This window comes from Schistocerca gregaria, chromosome 5, assembly GCF_023897955.1.
Source record: "Schistocerca gregaria isolate iqSchGreg1 chromosome 5, iqSchGreg1.2, whole genome shotgun sequence".
NCBI lineage: Eukaryota > Metazoa > Arthropoda > Insecta > Orthoptera > Acrididae > Schistocerca > Schistocerca gregaria.
Window position 1 is genome coordinate 319,712,899 of NC_064924.1, and position 21,059 is coordinate 319,733,957.

The 21,059-nt window shown below is 38.6% G+C and overlaps 2 protein-coding genes across 12 annotated transcripts in view; one reads left to right on the forward strand and one right to left on the reverse strand.

Annotated features, from left to right (window-relative positions):
• Window positions 1-4,839, forward strand: part of LOC126271959 (integrator complex subunit 14) — a 104,811-nt gene extending 99,972 nt beyond the window's left edge. For all 8 annotated transcript variants that reach the window (XM_049974407.1, XM_049974409.1, XM_049974410.1 and 5 more), the window contains 3 exons: window positions 3,610-3,769; window positions 3,857-4,308; window positions 4,563-4,839. In XM_049974407.1, the coding sequence (XP_049830364.1) occupies window positions 3,610-3,769; window positions 3,857-4,308; window positions 4,563-4,787 (837 nt within the window). In that variant the 3' untranslated portion in view covers window positions 4,788-4,839. The remainder of the gene's footprint in view (window positions 1-3,609; window positions 3,770-3,856; window positions 4,309-4,562) is intronic.
• LOC126271964 (pyroglutamyl-peptidase 1) lies at window positions 4,357-20,715 on the reverse strand. 4 transcript variants are annotated; one of them, XM_049974424.1, is made up of 4 exons: window positions 20,584-20,715; window positions 19,784-19,998; window positions 11,131-11,363; window positions 4,357-5,216 (listed from the first exon to the last, which is right to left on the reverse strand). In XM_049974424.1, the coding sequence occupies exons 2-4, from the start codon at window positions 19,994-19,996 to the stop codon at window positions 5,033-5,035; spliced, it is 630 nt and encodes a 209-aa protein (XP_049830381.1). In that variant the 5' UTR covers window positions 19,997-19,998; window positions 20,584-20,715; the 3' UTR covers window positions 4,357-5,032. The 4 variants fall into 4 exon arrangements, with proteins under 4 accessions (XP_049830381.1, XP_049830380.1, XP_049830378.1 ...); XM_049974423.1 differs by lacking the exon at window positions 20,584-20,715 and adding an exon at window positions 20,335-20,436; XM_049974421.1 differs by lacking the exon at window positions 20,584-20,715 and adding an exon at window positions 20,316-20,423.
• Window positions 20,716-21,059: the final 344 nt, after the last annotated feature.

Consider the following 21,059-nt stretch of genomic DNA (forward strand, 5'->3'; position numbering starts at 1 on the left):
GTAACTACAGTGAAAAATTGTGTTTGTGTCACTACCATAGAATGCACCTGTAACATGTCAAAAAGACACTTCAGCCTTGAACTCATTGTGACTGAAAGATACCAGTTGTAAATTCAAACTGCGTAGGGGATTGTTTGACACTTTTCACTGGACACTTGTGAACAACCTTCTGATGACATTTTTCGCAAACCCCAGTTCTGGTCCTGACCAGTTGAACAGAAAAATTTATCATGATCTTTCCTATTATTTTATAAGGGGAATTTTTTTGTTTGTCCGTAGCTAATATACGAGGGTTGCCCAGAAAGTAATGCACCACTCTTTTTTTTCTTCGACAGTTCTTTATTGAACATAATGAGAATTACACGCTTGAAAGAATGATGTTTTATCGACACAACCTATTTTTCCACAGTCTCCATCCCATTATATGGCCTTCGACCAGTGCGAAACAAGGGCGTATATGTCCAGTTGGTACCAATCCTTGTTCTGATGGCGGAGCCAGCACTTTACTGTGTGAATCACCTCCTCATTGTCCTCAAAATGTGTTCCTTGAATGGCATCCTTTAATCGCCAAAAAAAGTGGAAGATTCAGCACCGAGCATGTCAGGTGTTACAGCTGTGGATGGTCTCCCCAACTGCTGCAAATCGTGGAGCTCTGCCAAACCACCTTCTGATGACCTCACCCTCTGTGCCCAGTGACTAATTGTACTTCTGTCGACAGCAGATGCTCCATAGACTTTACACAAGTGTTTGTGAATATTCCCCACAGTTTCTTTTTCTACAGTGAGAAATTCAATGAGGGCGCGTTGCTTCATCACATACAGATGCCATTTTGAAACACTCCTGCAGCTACGCTAGCTGTTAAATATGACGGAAACTTGTCACTCAGGAGACTTCAAATAATACATATGTAATGTTTCGCATTTGTAGCATTGTTTTTGGCTGAGAAAATAAGGGGGTGCATTACTTTCTGGGCAACCGCCATAGTACGAGGGGTGTTCAATAAGTAATGCAACCCATTTTTTTCTGCAAGCAGGTTGGTGTTATTCAGGATTCCAATAATCTTATTCCCCACCCTATTTTTCAACATAATCTCTAGTCAGTGCAATGGCCTTATGACACCTTACTGTGATGCACTATGAAGGGGGATATCAAACTCCCTCAGAATCCCTGAAGACTGTCACCATGACTTTACCAGCTGAAGGTGTGGCTTTGAAATTTTTCTTCAGAGGAGACATGGTTCGGGGTCACCCTATGGATTGCTGTTTTGTTTCTGGTTAGAAGTGATGAACCCATGTTTCATCGCTGCGAAGATGTTTGACAAAGAATTATCACAATGAGCCTCGTAATGCACAAGCAATTCTGCACGAGTGGTCCGTCGTTGCTTTTTATGATCTGTTAGGCAGTGAGGAATCCAGTGAGTGAATCCTGTGAGTACCCCAGCTGGTGGATGTGTATGTCAATACTATCAACAGAAATGTCCAGTCGTGCAGCGAGGTGTTGCTTTGAGATTCATCAATCACCTCACATTAGTGTGTCCACACATTCCAACATTGCAGGAGTCAAAGCTGTGTGGGACCGGCTGGCACATGGGAGAGTGGACAGGCTTGCACGACCTTGCCGTGATGATGATAGGTACCGTGCACAATGACTTGCCATGCTTTTGTTCAATGCCAAGTCTCCAAAGACATTCTGCAAGTGCCTATGAATACCTGTGATGTTCTGGTTTTCTGCCAAGAGAAACTAAGTGACAATTCTCTGCTTGGAATGCACCTCTGTTACAGATGCTATTTTGAAAACTTTTCATAGAACCACCACCTATCAAACCTTCATGAAACTATAGAGTCTGAAGTGGGAATATTACCACTTCAGCCCTTCAACAAATGATGCATTTTTCCCACCGAAATTAGTTGAGGAAAAATAATGTGTTGCATTGCTTGTTGAACATCCCACGTATGTTCTTTTGGGGGGTAACAGTTCACAGCTGCACTGTTTCATTTCTTTGTTCATTACTAGTTTTCAGGTAACAGTTCCATTTCAAGGGCTCATTCTCATTCAAATCAGTCACACTGTCATGCCATGTTACAGCATGCTATCTTGTCTGAATTGAACAAGAGTGAGCAATTCAGAGAATGATCTGTGCCCCCTGAACTATTAGTGAAAAAGGTTGCTGTGGAACATCTAGTTCCATGGCACAGAGGAATCAAAATGTATCAGAGAGACATGAACTCAGAAAGGAGAAGGCCTTGTAAGTCTCACAACACAAAAGCTGCTTTCTTGTTGAAATTCAGGTTTTGAAATCTTTTGGTGCTCTTCACAATATTGTTGGTTCTTGAGGCTCTTAAACAGACACAGTTTACTTTTGAGTTGGGAACTCAAACCCACACATCATGTCTGGTTAGTTGAAACTAGTGTAATCATTGTGTCACATTGCCAAATGACTATGAGGGGGATGGGGAAGGCTGAAGATTAAGTTCAATGTTGTGAACACATGCATACCTTTGCAATTGAGACTCAAATTTCACTGTGTCTTTAAGAGGCCCATTGAGTATTTTACTAGTCTTAAGAGACCAGACCGAGCGAGGTGGCGCAGTGGTTAGCACACTGGACTCGCATTCAGGAGGACGACGGTTCAATCCCGTCTCCAGCCATCCTGATTTAGGTTTTCCGTGATTTCCCTATATCGTTTCAGGCAAATGCTAGGATGGTTCCTTTGAAAGGGCACGGCCGATTTCCTTCCCCATCCTTCCCTAACCCGAGCTTGCGCTCCGTCTCTAATGACCTCGATGTTGACGGGATGTTAAACAACACTAACCTAACCTAAACCTAAGAGACCAGAAACAATCCAGTCATTAAAAAGTTTTTATGAAGACGGGGGCATATGAAGTGGCCATGCGAACTGCTCAACCACACAAACAAGCTGTTTAACTGATAGGTGACTGGAATTGAGTTTTGAGAGAGGAACAGAATTGAACAGGTTCAACAATAAACTTTTGAAATGTGGAGCTAGTGAGAGATAGTTTTGGGGTTAAAAGGGAAAGGAGATATACAAATGGTGGTACTGTCAAAGTTCATTACTGCTATAAAAATGTAATTTGTGATATTTCCCATAAATTTGAAATTAACAGAGTTTTGGGTATTTCACTGCTTGGTCCCTTCTCAGTTGAATCAAACACAATGTAGAATTGAAATTACTTGCGCTGAACGGAAAAATTCAACGAATTCTATTCTTATTCCTCATCTTTGTTTAGCCTGAAGGCCAACTTCTCAGAGTTCTTTTTTTAACTAAAACTTTTTTTGGCCTCTTTGGGTACATCCTTTATGTGCTACTGCAATTGAATATCCTGTGTAAACCACTGTTGGTGTGAAGATGTGCCATTTGATTGAGAACTGCAGAAAATTGTCTTTATATGTGGGAGCTAATAGTTGGCCCAGTTTTCAAGGGAAAGCAACAAAAGACTGCAAGTCCGTAATTCTAAAATTGAGAGTTCCTTACCTTGTGTCATGCTACCTTGTTTATCTCCATGGTCCAAGATACTAATTGCTGTGCTAATTCTCTCTTGTGTTGCTAAAAACTGTAATACCTCGTACATATGCTTTTTTCCCCTACAGCCTTTCAATAAAGCTACTGATTTTGAGTATATCAAAAGGAATATATCAGATACTATTGAAGTATGCGGATTTATTGATGTTGCTGATGTTGGAAGCCCTATGGCTATTTCACGTCATCTGGTGCTACCTCATGGTTCAGGGAAAATGGAGGAGGCAGATGGTTCGTTATTGTTTACTTGTAAGATACAGATACCAGTTTCAAAAATAAAAAATAAAAAAAATATTTAAAATATTTATATTTTTTCAGGTATTTCTTCTGTCATGAAGTCAGAAGGAGACTCTGATGATGATTCAGGTGTAGATGAAGGAAAAGTCGCCTCATTTTGTGTACTACTTCATGGTGCACTTAAAGTGGAAAACATGGCTGCTTTGTGTCTTTTAGCCAAGGACTGGTTTGGCTTTGTTTACTCTTGGGCTGACAGCAAGAAGAAATCAAATTTAATGTTAACAGTGTTGGAACCTGGAACGAATGTTGTCCCATGGCTGGGAAATTTAAATAACTTAGGTTCTTTGGAAGATTTTCGCGCAGTGAATGGTGAGGAAGATCCGCCACCGCAGTTTCCAGTTCGTCCTCCAGAAAAAAGAAGTTACTCACAAAATTGTGTGGTTTGGATAAGGCAGGCAGGATTACAGTCTGATATACAAAAGATCTTGCGGCATGCTCGCAAACTTCCAGACAAAACACAACAGTTTTATAAGGTGTGTAATGAATTAGTTTTGTGCATTTTATTTAAATAGCAGACAATATAGGCAACATTTAAAATTTATTTCAATATTTTTCTCAAAGAGAATGCATGATAAAATTCTCACACTTTAAAATACATATTATCATATCCCAGAAAAATAATTGGAACTTTGTTAAGACTTTGATGTGCTAACATGTTATTGACTGCACTGTGCACTGGTAGTAAGCATATTCTTTCAGGCAATTAATACTTCTTTAACTGTTGCAGGAGTTAAACAGGTTGAAAAGAGCTGCAATATCATTTGGATTCATTGAACTGCTGGATGGTTTAGCAGCAATATTCGAGAGGGAGTGCACTCTACTCCCTGGAGGTGCCCATCCAGATTGTGCATTGCAACTGACACATGCAGCGGGAGTTTTACGCAGGCCTTACTGTCGTGATATCAAGTTCAATGTGACACCTCTGTTAACAAAATTCCAAATTTGTGAATAACTCTACCTTTGTGATATGTGAAATCCCACCAAATATATTTTTTTAAATATCAGTAACTGTTCATAAATGAATATCCATTCTCTTAACAGAATGTGGGCATCAGATCTTGGAATGAATAACCCCTTTGCATCTACTGATCATTCCAGCAACCATAGATATAATTTAGTTTCAATGTGATGATGATCTCATTAGGCTTAAACATCCTTGGTTACTTAAAATGATGCTCTGAATTTTGAATGTATCATCTACATATGATTTGTGGTTTGGTCTGTGCCACGTATGTCATTAAGAATGATGCTTATTATTTGTTTTATTCCTCTGGCAAGCTCTAGCGCTGAGTAAGGCTTATTTAAATCAGGTACATGAATAAAGAGTGTTCGAGAATTATCAATACTTAATGAGGAATAGTACGTGAACTCGCACAGATACCTGGAAAAGAAAATGGAAAAACTTAGGATTTATGTAACTGAGCTTTTTCATAAACACTTGACACTGAAGCATACACAAAAATTAAAATCACAAAAAGTAGAAAATACTCACCAGCTGACATAGACCCAAGCAAAAGAGGAAAAAAAGGGTGTTGTAGATAGAAGTATTGACTTTTGTAAACAGAGGAGATAAGAGTTGGCGGAAACAAAATAATCCAGGTTAGATAATACTTCTTCATCTTGGATATTGTCAAAGGAAGAGCACGACAGGTTCAGAGGAAAATCGATAATGAAATGCTAAAAACAGGTAACAGAAGTGTGTGGCTACAGTATATAAATGAGATGAATATAGTTGGTCAGTTGGTACCAAGTATCTGCTATAAGGGAAGTTTCTATTTGTAAAATACTACAAGGAAGAAAAACATTGTATACATGATGAAGTAGGTGCCAGTGCTAGTGTGCTGTGCGATTGTATTTTCTGTGTGTGTTTACTCATCTTCTGGTTTCCTGTATCACCTGTTCACAGTATTTCATCAGTGATTCCCTGTCATTCTGCAGTGTCCAGCTAAAAGTAACTTAAATGGGGTTGTAGATGATTTTTATTCTTAACCTTAGAATAATATTGCTTTCTCAACCCTTTTCTTTCCTCTCCTTTCCTGTTGATTGACCTCTGACTTTGAGAGTGTATCAACTTTTTTCGTGTCTGTGCCTAGCTGCTTTTTGGCAAGTAGGATTTTTTTCTAAAACCATAAGTCTGACAATAACATAATATCACAAAGGTTAAAAATAAGGCAAATTGTAGATAATTAGCGCAACATTCTTTTACAATGTTACAGAATATTATAAAAATCCTCTTTTACTCCTTTGAAATTAGATACATGCACGAAGAAGAACTTAAGTCTAAATTTTGCTTCTTCAACACCAAATTGTTGCATCAAAGATGAAGTAAGAAGTATTACTGTGTAAGTTAATTTTTCAAATCTCCTTCAGACAATTTTTTTTCTTGGAATGTGCAGAGATATCTGGACATTATATACTGGATGTGTTGAGGGACATGCATATGCATAGACAAACACTTTACACTATCTCTATCTCAGGACTATGGTCAGATTGGTATGAACAGTAAGTAGCCTTACTTGTGACACTAGCAGAGTGAACATGGTATAAAGAGAGAGAATGGGGGGGGGGGGGGGCGGCTGGCGGCATCAGAGATAACTCATCTTTGTGTATGCAGGGGTAGTAACATGTTGTAAGGATACAGAGGCAAACTTCTGCCTACATGGAGGAACTTTCTTTGGTGTGATATTCTTATCCTCTCTTCTGCCCATTCCATATCCTGCACATTCACCTCAGCGCATGACTACTGTGATTTCGGCCGTAGCTCAGAAACATTGTAATTTTGGTTTCTATATGTGTGTTTGCACTCTGAAAAGGAGCATATGTTCATATGTTGAGATGCTACAATGTTGAGATGCTACATTCAGATTCTTGTTTATGGGGCTATCCATTACTCATGGTCTTCATTAGTGGATGTCATCACTCATTTCACTGTTTGTGTCCTGATCAGCCATGATTTGCCAATTGCCTGACAATATGCTCAAAGAGCCTGTTCCAGTTTCACAATCTTGCCATTGGTCATAGCACAATTTTTTTCTTGAACAGCTGTAAAGCAACAATAGACAGGGAAGGGTACAACTTGTGATTTCATGTTTACCAGTAAGCACACACTGTAGTAGTCAACTCAGTTTAGAAAGTTTTTTTTTTGTCATCAGTCTACTGACTGGTTTGATGCGGCCCACCACAAATTCCTTTCCTGTGCTAACCTCTTCATCTCAGAGTAGCACTTGCAACCTACGTCCTCAATTATTTGCTTGACGTATTCCAATCTCGGTCTTCCTCTACAGCTCCCTCTAGTACCATGGAAGTCATTACCTCATGTCTCAGCAGATGTCCTATCATCCTGTCCCTTCTCCTTATCAGTGCTTTCACACATATTCCTTTCCTCTCCGATTCTGCGTAGAACCTCCTCATTCCTTACCTTATCAGTCCACCTAATTTTCAACATTCCTCTATAGCACCACATCTCAAATGCTTCGATTCTCTTCTGTTCCGGTTTTCCCATAGTCCATGTTTCACTAGCATACAATGCTGTACTCCAGACGTACATCCTCAGAAATTTCTTCCTCAAATTAAGGCCGGTATTTGATATTAGTAGACTTCTCTTGGCCAGAAATGCCTTTTTTGCCATAGCGAGTCTGCTTTTGATGTCTTCCTTGCTCCGTCCGTCATTGGTTATTTTACTGCCTAGGTAGCAGAATTCCTTAACTTCATTGACTTCGTGACCATCAATCGTGATGTTAAGTTTCTCGCTGTTCTCATTTCTACTACTACTCATTACCTTCGTCTTTCTCCGATTTACTCTCAAACCATACTGTGTACTCATTAGACTGTTCATTCCGTTCAGCAAATCATTTAATTCTTCTTCACTTTCACTCAGGATAGCAATGTCATCTGCGAATTGTATCATAGATATCCTTTCACCTTGTATTTTAATTCCACTCCTGAACCTTTCTTTTATTTCCATCATTGCTTCCTCGATGTACAGATTGAAGAGTAGGGGTGAAAGACTACAGCCTTGTCTTACACCCTTCTTAATAGGAGCACTTCGTTCTTGATCGTCCACTCTTATTATTCCCTCTTGGTTGTTGTACATATTGTATATGACCCGTCTCTCCCTGTAGCTTACCCGTACTTTTTTCAGTATCTCGAACAGCTTGCACCATTCTATATTGTCGAACGCTTTTTCCAGGTCGACAAATCCTATGAACGTGTCTTGATTTTTCTTGAGCCTTGCTTCCATTATTAGCTGTAACGTCAGAATTGCCTCTCTCGTCCCTTTACTTTTCCTAAAGCCAAACTGATCGTCACCTAGCGCATTCTCAATTGTCTTTTCCATTCTTCTGTATATTATTCTTGTAAGCAGCTTCGATGCATGAGCTGTTAAGCTGATTGTGCGATAATTCTCGCACTTGTCAGCTCTTGCCGTCTTCGGAATTGTGTGGATGATGCTTTTCCGAAAGTCAGATGGTATGTCGCCAGACTCATATATTCTACACACCAACGTGAGTAGTCGTTTTGTTGCCACTTCCCCTAATGAGTTTAGAAATTCCGATGGAATGTTATCTATCCCTTCTGCCTTATTTGACCGTAAGTCCTCCAAAGCTCTTTTAAATTTCGATTCTAATACTGGATCTCCTATCTCTTCTAAATCGACTCCTGTTTCTTCTTCTATCACATCAGACAAATCTTCACCCTCATAGAGGCTTTCAATGTATTCTTTCCACCTATCTGCTCTCTCCTCTGCATTTAACAGTGGAATTCCCGTTGCACTCTTAATGTTACCACCGTTGCTTTTAATGTCACCAAAGATTGTTTTGACTTTACTGTATGCTGAGTCTGTCCTTCCGACAATCATATCTTTTTCGATGTCTTCACATTTTTCCTGCAGCCATTTCGTCTTAGCTTCCCTGCACTTCCTATTTATTTCATTCCTCAGCGACTTGTATTTCTGTATTCCTGATTTTCCCGGAACATGTTTGTACTTCCTCCTTTCATCAATCAACTGAAGTATTTCTTCTGTTACCCATGGTTTCTTCACAGCTACCTTCTTTGTACCTATGCTTTCCTTCCCAACTTCTGTGATGGCCCTTTTTACAGATGTCCATTCCTCTTCAACTGTACTGCCTACTGCACTATTCCTTATTGCTGTATCTATAGAGTTAGAGAACTTCAAACGTATCTCGTCATTCCTTAGAACTTCCGTATCCCACTTCTTTGCGTATTGATTCTTCCTGACCAATGTCTTGAACTTCAGCCTACTCTTCATCACTACTATATTGTGATCTGAGTCTATATCTGCTCCTGGGTACGCCTTACAATCCAGTATCTGATTTCAGAATCTCTGTCTGACCATGATGTAATCTCATTGAAATCTTCCCTTATCTCCCGGCCTTTTCCAAGTATACCTTCTCCTCTTGTGATTCTTGAACAGGGTATTCGCTATTACTAGCTGAAACTTGTTACAGAACTCAATTAGTCTTTCTCCTCTTTCATTCCTTTTTCCAAGCCCATATTCTCCTGCAACCTTTTCTTCTACTGCTTCCCCTACAACTGCATTCCAGTCGCCCATGACTATTAGATTTTCGACCCCCTTTACATACTGCATTACCCTTTCAATATTCTCATACACTTTCTCTATCTGTTCATCTTCAGCTTGCGACGTCGGCATGTATACCTGAACTATCGTTGTCGGTGTTGGTCTGTTGTCGATTCTGATTAGAACAACCCGGTCACTGAACTGTTCACAGTAACACACCCTCTGCCCTACCTTCCTATTCATAACGAATCCTACACCTGTTATACCATTTTCTGCTGCTGTTGATATTACTTGATATTCATCTGACCAGAAATCCTTGTATTCCTTCCACTTCACTTCACTGACCCCTACTATATCTAGATTGAGCCTTTGCAGTTCCCTTTTCAGATTTTCTAGTTTCCCTACCACGTTCAAGCTTCTGACATTCCACGCCCCGACTCTTAGAACGTTAGCCTTTCGGTGATTATTCAATCTTTTTCTCATGGTAACCTCCCCCTTAGCAAGTACCAGTAAATTTTTAAACAATGTAAATGTTCTAGCAAATATAATTATTTAACTTCAATGGCACTAGCTTTTGTTCATTTGAAGTGTTAAGTATGTACCCTTTTGTTTTGTTCTTCCATGCCCTGTGATGCACTATGGTCAAGATCGAACAGTAAGACTAGAAAAAACATTTTTATTACTGTTATCAGTATTAGGGAAGGAAAGTTGCTACTCACCACATAGCAGAGATGCTGAGTCGCGATATGCACAACAAAAAGATTCACACAATTATAGCTGTAAGCCTATCACGACTCAGCATCTCCGCTATATGGTGAGTAGCAACTTTCCTTCCCTAATGTTGTTACATTCCATCCTGGATTTTCTATTACTGTTCTCATGTACCTATGCTTCTGCTCTTATTTGTGAATGGTGAGAGCCAAACTACACACTTAACCTTAGTATTTTCTGTACCAGAGATTTGAAAGATAGCATTTTCCCCACATCTGCAGCACTGTTTCAGCCTATGTGAAACCTTCTCTTAGTTCCTACACATATACCCTTCACTTTTTGAGCATGCTTGCACTACCTTATGACATTTGGGAAATTTAAGAGAGATGGCCCAAAATCAGACATTTCAGTATGTCACTGAATTTATATTACCGATTGTGGAATGTTCAGTCATATGTCACTATTAGTGTTTCAATACACTATTGTGAAAGGAGTTCCAGAAGCATTTTAAATAAGTGTTTAAACCATAAGAGATGATCATCCAAAACTTTCATATTCCTCCTCCTCCCTCAGGCTGTTGGGGAGGGGGGGGGGGGGTGATGAAAATACCAGTAATTTTTGATAACATAAATGCAGTATTTCATCATACATAAAGGAAACTTGATACAGGTCTCAGAGTTCATGGAGAAACTAGCACTAAATACTTTCTAATACACATCTTTCCAATTTCAGTAGTAAACACGTTACAACTACTCAGCTCAAAAACAAAGCACTAATCTCATATAAATAAATAATAACAATAAACACGAGCACACACACACACACACGAGCACGCACACACACACACACACACGAGCACACACACACACACACACACGAGCACACCTTAAATTTTCAGAACTGATCACTGTGGTAGATAGCACATCACCATCATGTCTTGAACTTGTTTTCTGTCTACAAACTGCAATGATATTTGTGTCTGCAATTAAGAAAAAAAACTCTTTTAATGGATTTGTAAGTGAAATATTAGAAAGAAATGCAAATTCACCTTCCTGCATTTGATGAAACAGAAGAAGTAAGTCCACATTCGCTTTCATTCAGTTTACAGCATATCTGCTCAACATCCAATGAGGAGCAAGCTTCATCGCTGCAACCAAGGCAACATTCGCCTTCTGCTGGTAACTGCCCAAAAATATCAGCTTTTTTGTATCCTGATCTGTGTGCCACTTTCTCAAGAGTTATTTTGTCTGCCAGACCAGATACACCAACATGGATAACTAACTGTAATGCATACCACAAGTTCAATCAGTAAATAAACACTGTGAACAGCTGGAAGCTAAAAGACTGCGGGTGCTAAGATTCTTGATGTCTTAAAAATGTTCTGAGTTTGGAATGTGTTACTTATGCAGTATGTGGAAGTAAGAGAATACCACACTATAGTAAGCACAAAATATCTCAGGGGTCAGATATAATAGATAGGACGATTTTCTGAGTTCAACATTCAGTATGGCTATATTTTAACCTCTTAACATGTGATTTATGTCCCAATGGCTCAGGCCAAAAATATAAACACTGCTGCCTGGCCTTCGAACCATTTCTTCATTCGGCAAATTGGTTCCACCAATCATGCACAACTTACTTAATGCAAGTACATATGTAAGATCCATTTGGATTAATTTTGTGAAATACCTGATATGTAATCATAATCTTAATCTCATGTAATAATAGTGTTATAAATACCATAAAATATTTATCATCAATTAATACAATATAATATAAATCAATACCATTTGTATCCAATTCCTGTAAACATAAATAACAGTTTAAAAAAATGCAACAACACAAATCAATAATCCTCAAGGGTGTTCTATCATTCAAAACATATGGGTACATGTAATGGAATTTTGTATCTTTTGCAGACCCACATTGTTTCACTACTTTTTTTTATTCTTTGTGCAAACTTTACCTGATCAACACACAAAAGGCCCATGCAATTTACATTTTGCCTGACCAATGTACCACCATCCAGGTTTGTGATAATCACATTTGGCCCGAATACCGAACCACTAGTCTCGCACATGGTTGTAGGTTACGGGGTAATGAATCGGATATTAAAAATAACTGAGTTCAAAAATTATATTTTTAAATTAAAATTTGTTATTGTTTGTTTGTTCTGCTAACACAGAATTAAAACTAATTGACTAATCCCACAAACAAAATTAGTAATTAACTAAACCTAAATTGTTAACAGCACAACAAAGAAAATGGCACACCCTCATAAACATAATAAAATGAGATCACATGTGATAAAGAGATACTTAGTAGGCATTGCTCATACCCATCTTTGAAACAAAATATTCTTCAATTTTTTTTTATTTATTTTTTTTCTCAAAGTGCAAGTGCTATGAAATTTTATTGATGCAGCCAGCTGATATTGTCATGTGAAATATAGACTGCTGAGCAGTTGGCTAAAAGAAATTTTGTGGGCCTCACACTTTCAGGTACAGTAGCAGACCAAAGGGCCATCTCATCTTACAAGGAAAGGCTACAGCTTTATGAAGCAGTTATTCTAAAGCTTTCACAAAGGAATATCAGTGGGTGTCTTTAAGGTACAGAGAAAAAAAGAAGTATGACTTTGTGTAAGTTGAATGATAGTTGCCTTATCTTGAATACTTAAAAAACATATTGAAATTCTTGGTGACAAGTGGCCAATATTAGCTAACATTCTACCATCAAAGTGCAGACCAATCTAACAACATTTTAACTGTAACAATGAGTCAGTCTCTCTCTTTCAGTGAAAATCTTCCCCTCACCCCCGCATATGAGAGAGAGAGAGAGAGAGAGAGAGAGAGAGAGAGAGAGAGAAGAGGCTACTTTATCCTGGTGCTGTGAGACAGGAACGAGAGGGGTTGTATCAAATGGACTGTGGGTGAGAAGAGCAAAGACAGGAAGAGGTGATGGGAAAGAGGGTCATCAGCAAGGGAACAGATCAGGAGTGTGACAGTGTGTGTGTGTTTTAGTTAGCTTTACTCTTTCCAGCAGATTTTATTCCAACAAAGACTTTCCAGTGTCCATTAGTTGCCACAATAATTACTCCAAGTAAACAAATTATATGCTTAAATAATCAATTTTTGAAAATATAATTGGATACATAAAAAAATCTACTCACCAAACAGCGGCAGCAGACAAAAATAAAAAAAGTATTACGTATGCGAGCTTTTGGAGCCAGTGGCCCCTTCTTCCAGCAGGAGGGTGAAGGGGAAGGAAGAGGGGTGAAGGAGAAGGGGAAGAGTTCGGAAAAAGTCACCCAGAATCACAGATCTGGGGAGACTTACCACACCCTGGGGTTCTGGGTGGCCTTTCTGAAGTCCACCCCTTCTCCTAAACCTCACCAATCCTTTTTCTTCACCCCTCATCCTTCCTCTTCAACCCTTCTGCCAGAAGGAGGAGCCATTGGCTCCAAAAGCTCTCATACTGAATATCCTTTTTGTGTGTGTTTACCTGCTACTGCTTTATGAGTAGATTTTTTAACCATCCAGTTACATAACATTATATACTTTATTATTTTGCTAATTTCTAGTTATTCATATGCATCTGCGGCTGACTGCAACTTTTTCTCTCTTTCATTTGGAGTCAAATGTAGATGAAAAAAGACGCGAGATGAAACAGTGTATTGTAAAACGCTACCAACTTGTATCATTCAACATAACATTATAAATAATTTTAATTTTCTGTACTGGCTATAATTTAGATGGTTACTGACATGCATCATCATGTTTCTGCCACAAGTGTATCAACTAAATCACATCTTGAGCAACAATAGGTGCAACACTTTTGTGGAAAATCAGAACATTTTTATATCATGCTCCATTATCCAAACTATATACAACGATGTGTTACTAACATCAAAGAAGAGATTTTAATCAGCATGAAGATAGTCAAATGAAATTATATGGTTCTAGAGACCTTTTCAAGTCTCAAATGTTTATTAGGTATATATGCAGTTTGAAGCGACAAATAAAAGTTTTCACCAAGGCTGGGATTCAATCCTGGATCTCCTGCTCACTAGGCAAGATGCGCTACCCCTACCCCACCCTGGCACAGTGGCTTTACACAACAGCCCAAACTACCCTAGCATGCCACCCTCGTCGGTCCAGGCCAATCGGCTGAGGTGTGAACGGGCATTTGGAAATACTTAATTTTAAAATACTTAATATTTTAAAGTGTGTTGTTATATGAATATTATTCCATATAAATCACCAATGTTTAAAAAACTGCTTATGGCTGGCATAGCTGAACTGAGAGGAAAGAAAAGTCGTTACCGTGGTATGCTGCCCCCCCCCCCCCCCCCCCTCTCCTCCCAATCCCCAACTGGAATCCTCAACAATTTTTTTCCCCCCAAGTTTGAGTAGCCATTCTGGTGAAGATATTACAGTAGCTGAGATAGAAACAAAGTCAACAACCACTATAGCAGCACAAGTTTATATGCCAACTAGTTTTGTAAATGATAAAGAAATTGAAAAAAAAGTATGATGAAATAAGAGAAATCCTACAGAGAGTTAAGGGACTGAAATTTGGTAGTAGGAAGAGTAGGAAAAATAATAGGAGAACGTTGACGAGGTTGGGAATGAAAGAGGAAGCTGCCTGGTGTAATTCTAAGAAACACAAAAAAATGTAAATTTGGAAGTGACATGGAGAGACATTACTAGATTCCAGATTGATTACATAATAGTAAAACAGAGATTTTGGAACCAGATTTTAAACTGAAAGATGTAGACTCTGACAATAATTTATTGGTTATGAACTGAAGGATAAAACTGAAGAATTTACAAAACGGTAGGAAATTGAAGAGTTGGACCTGGATAGATTGAAAGAAAGAGGGGTTATTGAAGATTTCAAAGGGAGCATTGGGCAATGTTGGACTGAAAAAAAGGGCAAAAAGCGTACAATAGAAGAATAGGTAGCTTTGAGAGATGTAAGAGAAAGCAACAGAGGATCAATCACATAAAAAGGTCTATTAAAATACTCTGGATAACAGAAGATATTGAATTTGATTGGCAAGAGGAGGAAGTATGAAAATCCAACAAATGAGGCAGGTGAAAGGGAATGCAGGCATCTAAAAAATGAGGTTGACAGGAAATGCAAAATGCCAAAGCAGGAAAAGCTAGGCCTACAATACAAATGCAAGACTATAGAGGCATATATATATATGGGAGTAAAATAGATGTTGTTTATAGAAAAGAGAAGCAGCAGTTTGAATATCTAGATCCCATACAGCAACCATGCTCAGCAATGAAGGGAAAAGTGGAAAGCATATACAGAAAAGCTGTACAAGGAAAATGAACTTGGAAGGCAATAATTTACAAAGGGAAGAGGAATTAGATGAAGATGAGGTAGGGGATATGATGTTACAAAAGAATCTGACAGAGCAGTGAAATACCTAAGTTGAAACAGACACTTAGAGTAGATGGCTTTCCCTCAGAATAACAGATCTTTGGGAGTGCCAGTCATGACTAAATTATTCCATATGACACACGTGACATACCTTTAGACTTCAAGAAGAATGTAATTATTTTAATTCCAGAAGAAAGATGCTGACAGGTCTGAATTCTGAACCATCAGTTTAAAAAGTGATGCTTACAAAATGATGAGGCAAATTATTTACAGCAAAAGGAAAAACTGTGGTTATGTTGTCATATTAAACACAACCCAATAGTTTTACCATCTGGTATTTTATCTCATACAAGTAGCTGATTTTAAAAAAAAGTTCTGTTCAACTATGTGTAAGATCTGGGGAAAAGTATAACAGGGCAGCTTGCAATAAAATTGAATTCTTTGTCATGGTGTGTTAAGCATGTGCCTATTTCTCATCTTCTAAGTGTGTCCTCACAATATGAAAAGTTCCATGAAGACTGCTCAACTCAATTTCAGTGGATGAGCTGTGTACCACAGATGTGTTCATGCTCTGCTGGAAAGTATTGCCTATAAAACCTCACACAAAAGAAATGAGACTGATGCTGAAGTTTTTGTCCATGGATAATTGCATTCCACCCACTGCTTGTTCAAAGCATTTCTGTGTTCAGTTTCCTTAAGGTGAAGCAAGCTTTTCCTTGCTTTCACTTTCCAACAGAGTGCAGTAAAGCATCTCTAACCAGATGTTCATCCACTGCCACTGGGTTCATAAATTCGATGAATCTTAGAACAGCAACTCCATTATATGGTGAATAGCAACTACCTCTTCATAACACTGTTACATTCCATCCTGTTTTTTCCATTGTTTGATTTAGAACAGCATAATGTCAAGAGCAGTTGAACGGAATGGATAGTGTCTTGAAAGGAGCATATAAGATGACCATCAACAAAAGCAAAACGAGGGTAATGGAATGTAGTCGAAGTAAGTTGGGTGATGCTGAGGGAATTAGATCAGGAAATGGGACACTTAAAGTAGTAAAGGAGTTTTGCTATTTGGGGAGCAAAATAACCGATGATGGTCGAAGTAGAGAGGATATAAAATGTAGACTGGCAATGGCAAGGAAAGCGTTTCTGAAGGAGAGAAATCTGTTAACATCGAGCATAGATTTAAGTGTCAGGAAGTCGTTTCTGAAAGTATTTGTATGGAGTGTAGCCATGTATGGAAGTGAAACATGGACGATAAATAGTTTGGACAAGAAGAGAATAGAAGCTTTCGAAATGTGGTGCTACAGAAGAATGCTGAAAATTAGATGGGTGGATCACATAACTAATGAAGAAGTATTGAATAGGATTGGGGAGAAGAGAACTTTGTGGCACAACTTGACCAGAAGAAGGGATCGGTTGGTAGGACATGTTCTGAGGCATCAAGGGATCACCAATTTAGCATTGGAGGGCAGTGTGGAGGGTAAAAATCGTAGAGGGAGACCAATAGATGAATACACTAAGCAGATTCAGAAGGGTGTAGGTTGCAGTAGGTACTGGGAGATGAAGAAGCTTGCACAGGATAGAGTAGCATGGAGAGCTGCATCAAACCAGTCTCTGGACTGAAGACCACAACAACAACAACGTTAGTTATCATCTCTTTCTTTTCAGCTTATGTATTACCTGAGCGCTCTCTCTCTCTCTCTCTCTCTCTCTCTCTCTCTCTCTCTCTCTCTCTCTCCCTCCCTCCCTTACTTACATGTCGCTATAAAAAGATTGGGGGCTTTTAAAGGAAATGAGGAAGATTAGAGTGTAACATCGCATTATCCCAGATGGAGTACAAGTTTAGATTGCAGAAGAAAATCAGCCCAGTTCTGTATCAAAGTAACCATCCCAGCATTTTCCTAATGAAGAGCTGAACTGCTAGCCTGAAAGTGAGTCAAATATCGTAGCATTGCTCTATATCACTCGGTGGAAGCTTACAAATAGTCTGATGAACAAAAATAAATTTAGTTAATGCATTGAGATTAATACTCACATGACAATAGCAATCCAGCAGTTGCTGATACTAATTAATAAACTTTGAACAAAAGAATGGGAATGGGCTTTGATATAAAAGAAGAAAATTACAATGATTGTCTTGTCAGTTACAGGATAATGACACAGGCTTCAAGAGTGATGAAAAAGAGAAAACAAGTCAATTTCAGTGAAGGAAATCAGTTTGTGAAATGCCTCCATCATACATAGTCAGATATTTTTAGTATCAGTTGGATCTCTGCATCCTGACAGCGGAGTGTGTGTGTGTGTGTGTGTGTGTGTGTGTGTGTGTGTGTGTGTGTGTGTGTGTGTGTTCTAAGGAAGAACGCTGCCCAAAAGTTTAGCTACACGTGGAATGTTGATTACATGCCTGTCTACCAAAGCCTCAACTATATGGTGGATAGTTATCTGTATACTCTTTCCATTGTTTGTATTCCATCCAGCAAGTTACAACACAACAGAAACATTACCATTACACTTACAAACTGTTATATTTCATCAGACCAGAAACAGTTAATATGCCTCATTTTTTTTTAACAATCTGACTCGCAGGATTTCACCCTATTTTCTTGTGAGTTTGCAAAGGAGTGGAACTTGCAGAAAATAAGATTTCTGGCAGATGCATTAACAAACTGCAACATAATCAAACTGATACACAAATATAATAGATACTGCATTAGTTGTAGCAATTTTATCATCTATTTGTCAAATATTGGAATTGCCACATTCAACAGTTACCATATAAGGCTGTCACTTTTAAATGTTTTAACAACAGCATGAAAATTACATATGCAGATGTTGCATAGTGAATCACATTATCTTCTAGTTTCACTAGTCAAGATTCAATGTCATTGCAGCTTGCAAATGTGTCCTCCCCATCATGTGGTATATGGTAGATCCAACTGTCACTTACAAGGAATACTGGTTTTCAAATGCAATAATCTCTTGGCATAAAGTATACGGAACCTCCAGCAATAGTTCTGGCATAGAACGGAACTGAAACACGCCAGCAACTGCGCGTTCAAAAAGCACAGCCAGTCCTGAGATCGATATGAAAATTCAATATTAAAAAAAAATCTCAGCACATTACGAACATTTGTCATTGCTTAAAATATTTTAAAAAACACGGCATCTTGTCCAAAAGCCATGTCCATATACATATTGCTTACAGGTGCTTGCTAAATGGTACAAATACGTAAGCAATTTGTATATGGATATGGCCTTTTGGGCAAGATGATAAATGTTTAAAATGTGCCGAGTTTTATCCACCTCGTATACTGTGCATATGGTCAGTGTAAAAAGAACACAGAGTGACATGAACAACATGTCCGCCCCAATAGCTGTGTGGTCAGCGTGACGGAATGCCATGCTAAGGGGCCCAGGTTTGATTCCCAGCTGGGTCAGAGATTTTCTCCGCTCAGGGACTGGATGTTGTGTTGGTCTTTATCTTTATCTTTATCTTCATCATCATCATCATCATCATCATCCCCATTGACTTGCAAGTCGAAGTGGCGTCAACTCAAAAGACTTGCACCCGGTGATCTGTCTACCCAACGGGAGACCCTAGCCACACGACATTTCACTTTATTTTTTATAACAACATGAGGCAAAAGACGCAATTTTTGTTGGATGCCAATCAGTGTACTGTTGAGATATTATTTTTGTTGGTTGGTTGGTTAAGGGGAGTGGGTCAAACAGGGAGGTCATTGGTCCCATCAGATTAGGGAAGGATGGGGATGGAAGTTGGCAGTGCCCTTTCAAAGGAACTGTCCTGGCATTTGCCTGAAGTGATATAGAGCAATCACAGAAAACTGGGTTTGACCTGTCATCCTGCCGAATGAGATTCCAGTGTGCTAACCACTGTGCCATCTCTCACAGTTTTATTTCAGTAACTGCTTTGATTTACTAAAGTATTGCAATAGAAGTTTTCTGTAAGTCACAGATGGACATTCCATGAGACCAGAAAGACTGTAAATCCAAAACTATTTGTATCAATTATAGTTGCTGGGAGAAATCCATGTTTACCTATGTCAGTGTATAAAAATGTAAGACTAGTGAGGATAATATCTGGAGATAATTTATTGTCAGTATATATAGTGCCTGCAAGTGAGGTATCAAAAATAGATTAGTACATTATTGATCCTGTGTTTGAAATAGCTAGTAAACGGCTTTGCTCCCCTTATTTAATGTTGAATCTCTTACCAACGAAAATTAACCCAGAAAACACCATACAAAAAACTTGTATAATGATGACCATATCACTTACGAACCATTGGTTTGTGATCTGTCCAAATTGCTGGGATCATTTTAACAACATCTTCGTACGCAACAGGAAGCTTCATTACTATCAGTTTCACTCCAAGTTGTTCCTCAGATTCTAGTTCTGGCAAAAGTTTCACCGCCTCCCAGCTTGCATTGATGTCGTGGCCTTGAAAAGGCCCAAAACCGGTGACAACAACACATTCCTCAATGGTTCCGGGCATACCTGCACAAAATTGGATCACTATTATTTGCAAAAATTTGGAAACAAATGTCAACTTACGGTTGACAAGTACCAGTATCGCAGTGAGTGCTGAAAAGTTTATACTGAAGTCTTTTGTAAGCTATCGTCCTTTAAGAATTCGCAAGAATAACTAAAAGGCTAAATCAATGTTCTAAATCTGGAATAAATTCACATTTACGTGCGTCTAACGTATTTAACTACAGAACATGCGGCAAGGTAGGGCAAGAAAGTATGTGTGTATGTGTTGTAATTATTGTTTACATTGTCACGGACTATATTACGAATAGAATACCTGGTACCTATTATTCACAGGTTTACCTATCCATATGAGCGCGATAAACAATAATCCCTGTCACGAGATCACATTGTGCACTTTATAAGTTCCAACATGTTGCCAACTTACACTTGAATACCGGTGAGAAAATGATTTCGATAAATTTTATTGGACTAAATCTAGGAAGAGTGATTGCTTATAAAGTTATAACATATTTCGCTTTATTTGTGCCGGAATGTATTATACAATTCCATACCGTGTCAGTAGAGACTATCTACTTGCAGCATACAAACCTAGGCGTTTCACTGATCAGGTTTAGAATTACTCTAAGATTCGGCACATAATAGCTGATAGCGTATGTATGTTTTCTGGTTGACTAGGTAGGTACTGGTCAGCTGCCTGGGGCCCTCACGCGAAATAATACACGCACAAAACAGGCATTTTGTGTCTATTTCTTTATAGAAGCGCCTCAGAATTGTATCAACAAATAAAAAAAGTATATAGGCCTACATATTTCTAACATCTTACGTTAGTTAAAGTGCGTACATCTAAAGAGCGATTACGGTACTGATTTTGAATATTCAGAAATTCCTGCGCAGCGACAAAATGACTTACTAGAAATACGTTTAGTTTGAGTTTGAAAACTGATTCAAGCGATTTTTTCTGGTGTTATATTGCACCGTATGACGCAGTGAATTACATTATTCTCATAGGATGATGTTCTGGCCAAAGTTGGCAGGTATTTGATTGACTGTCGGTACAGTAATTG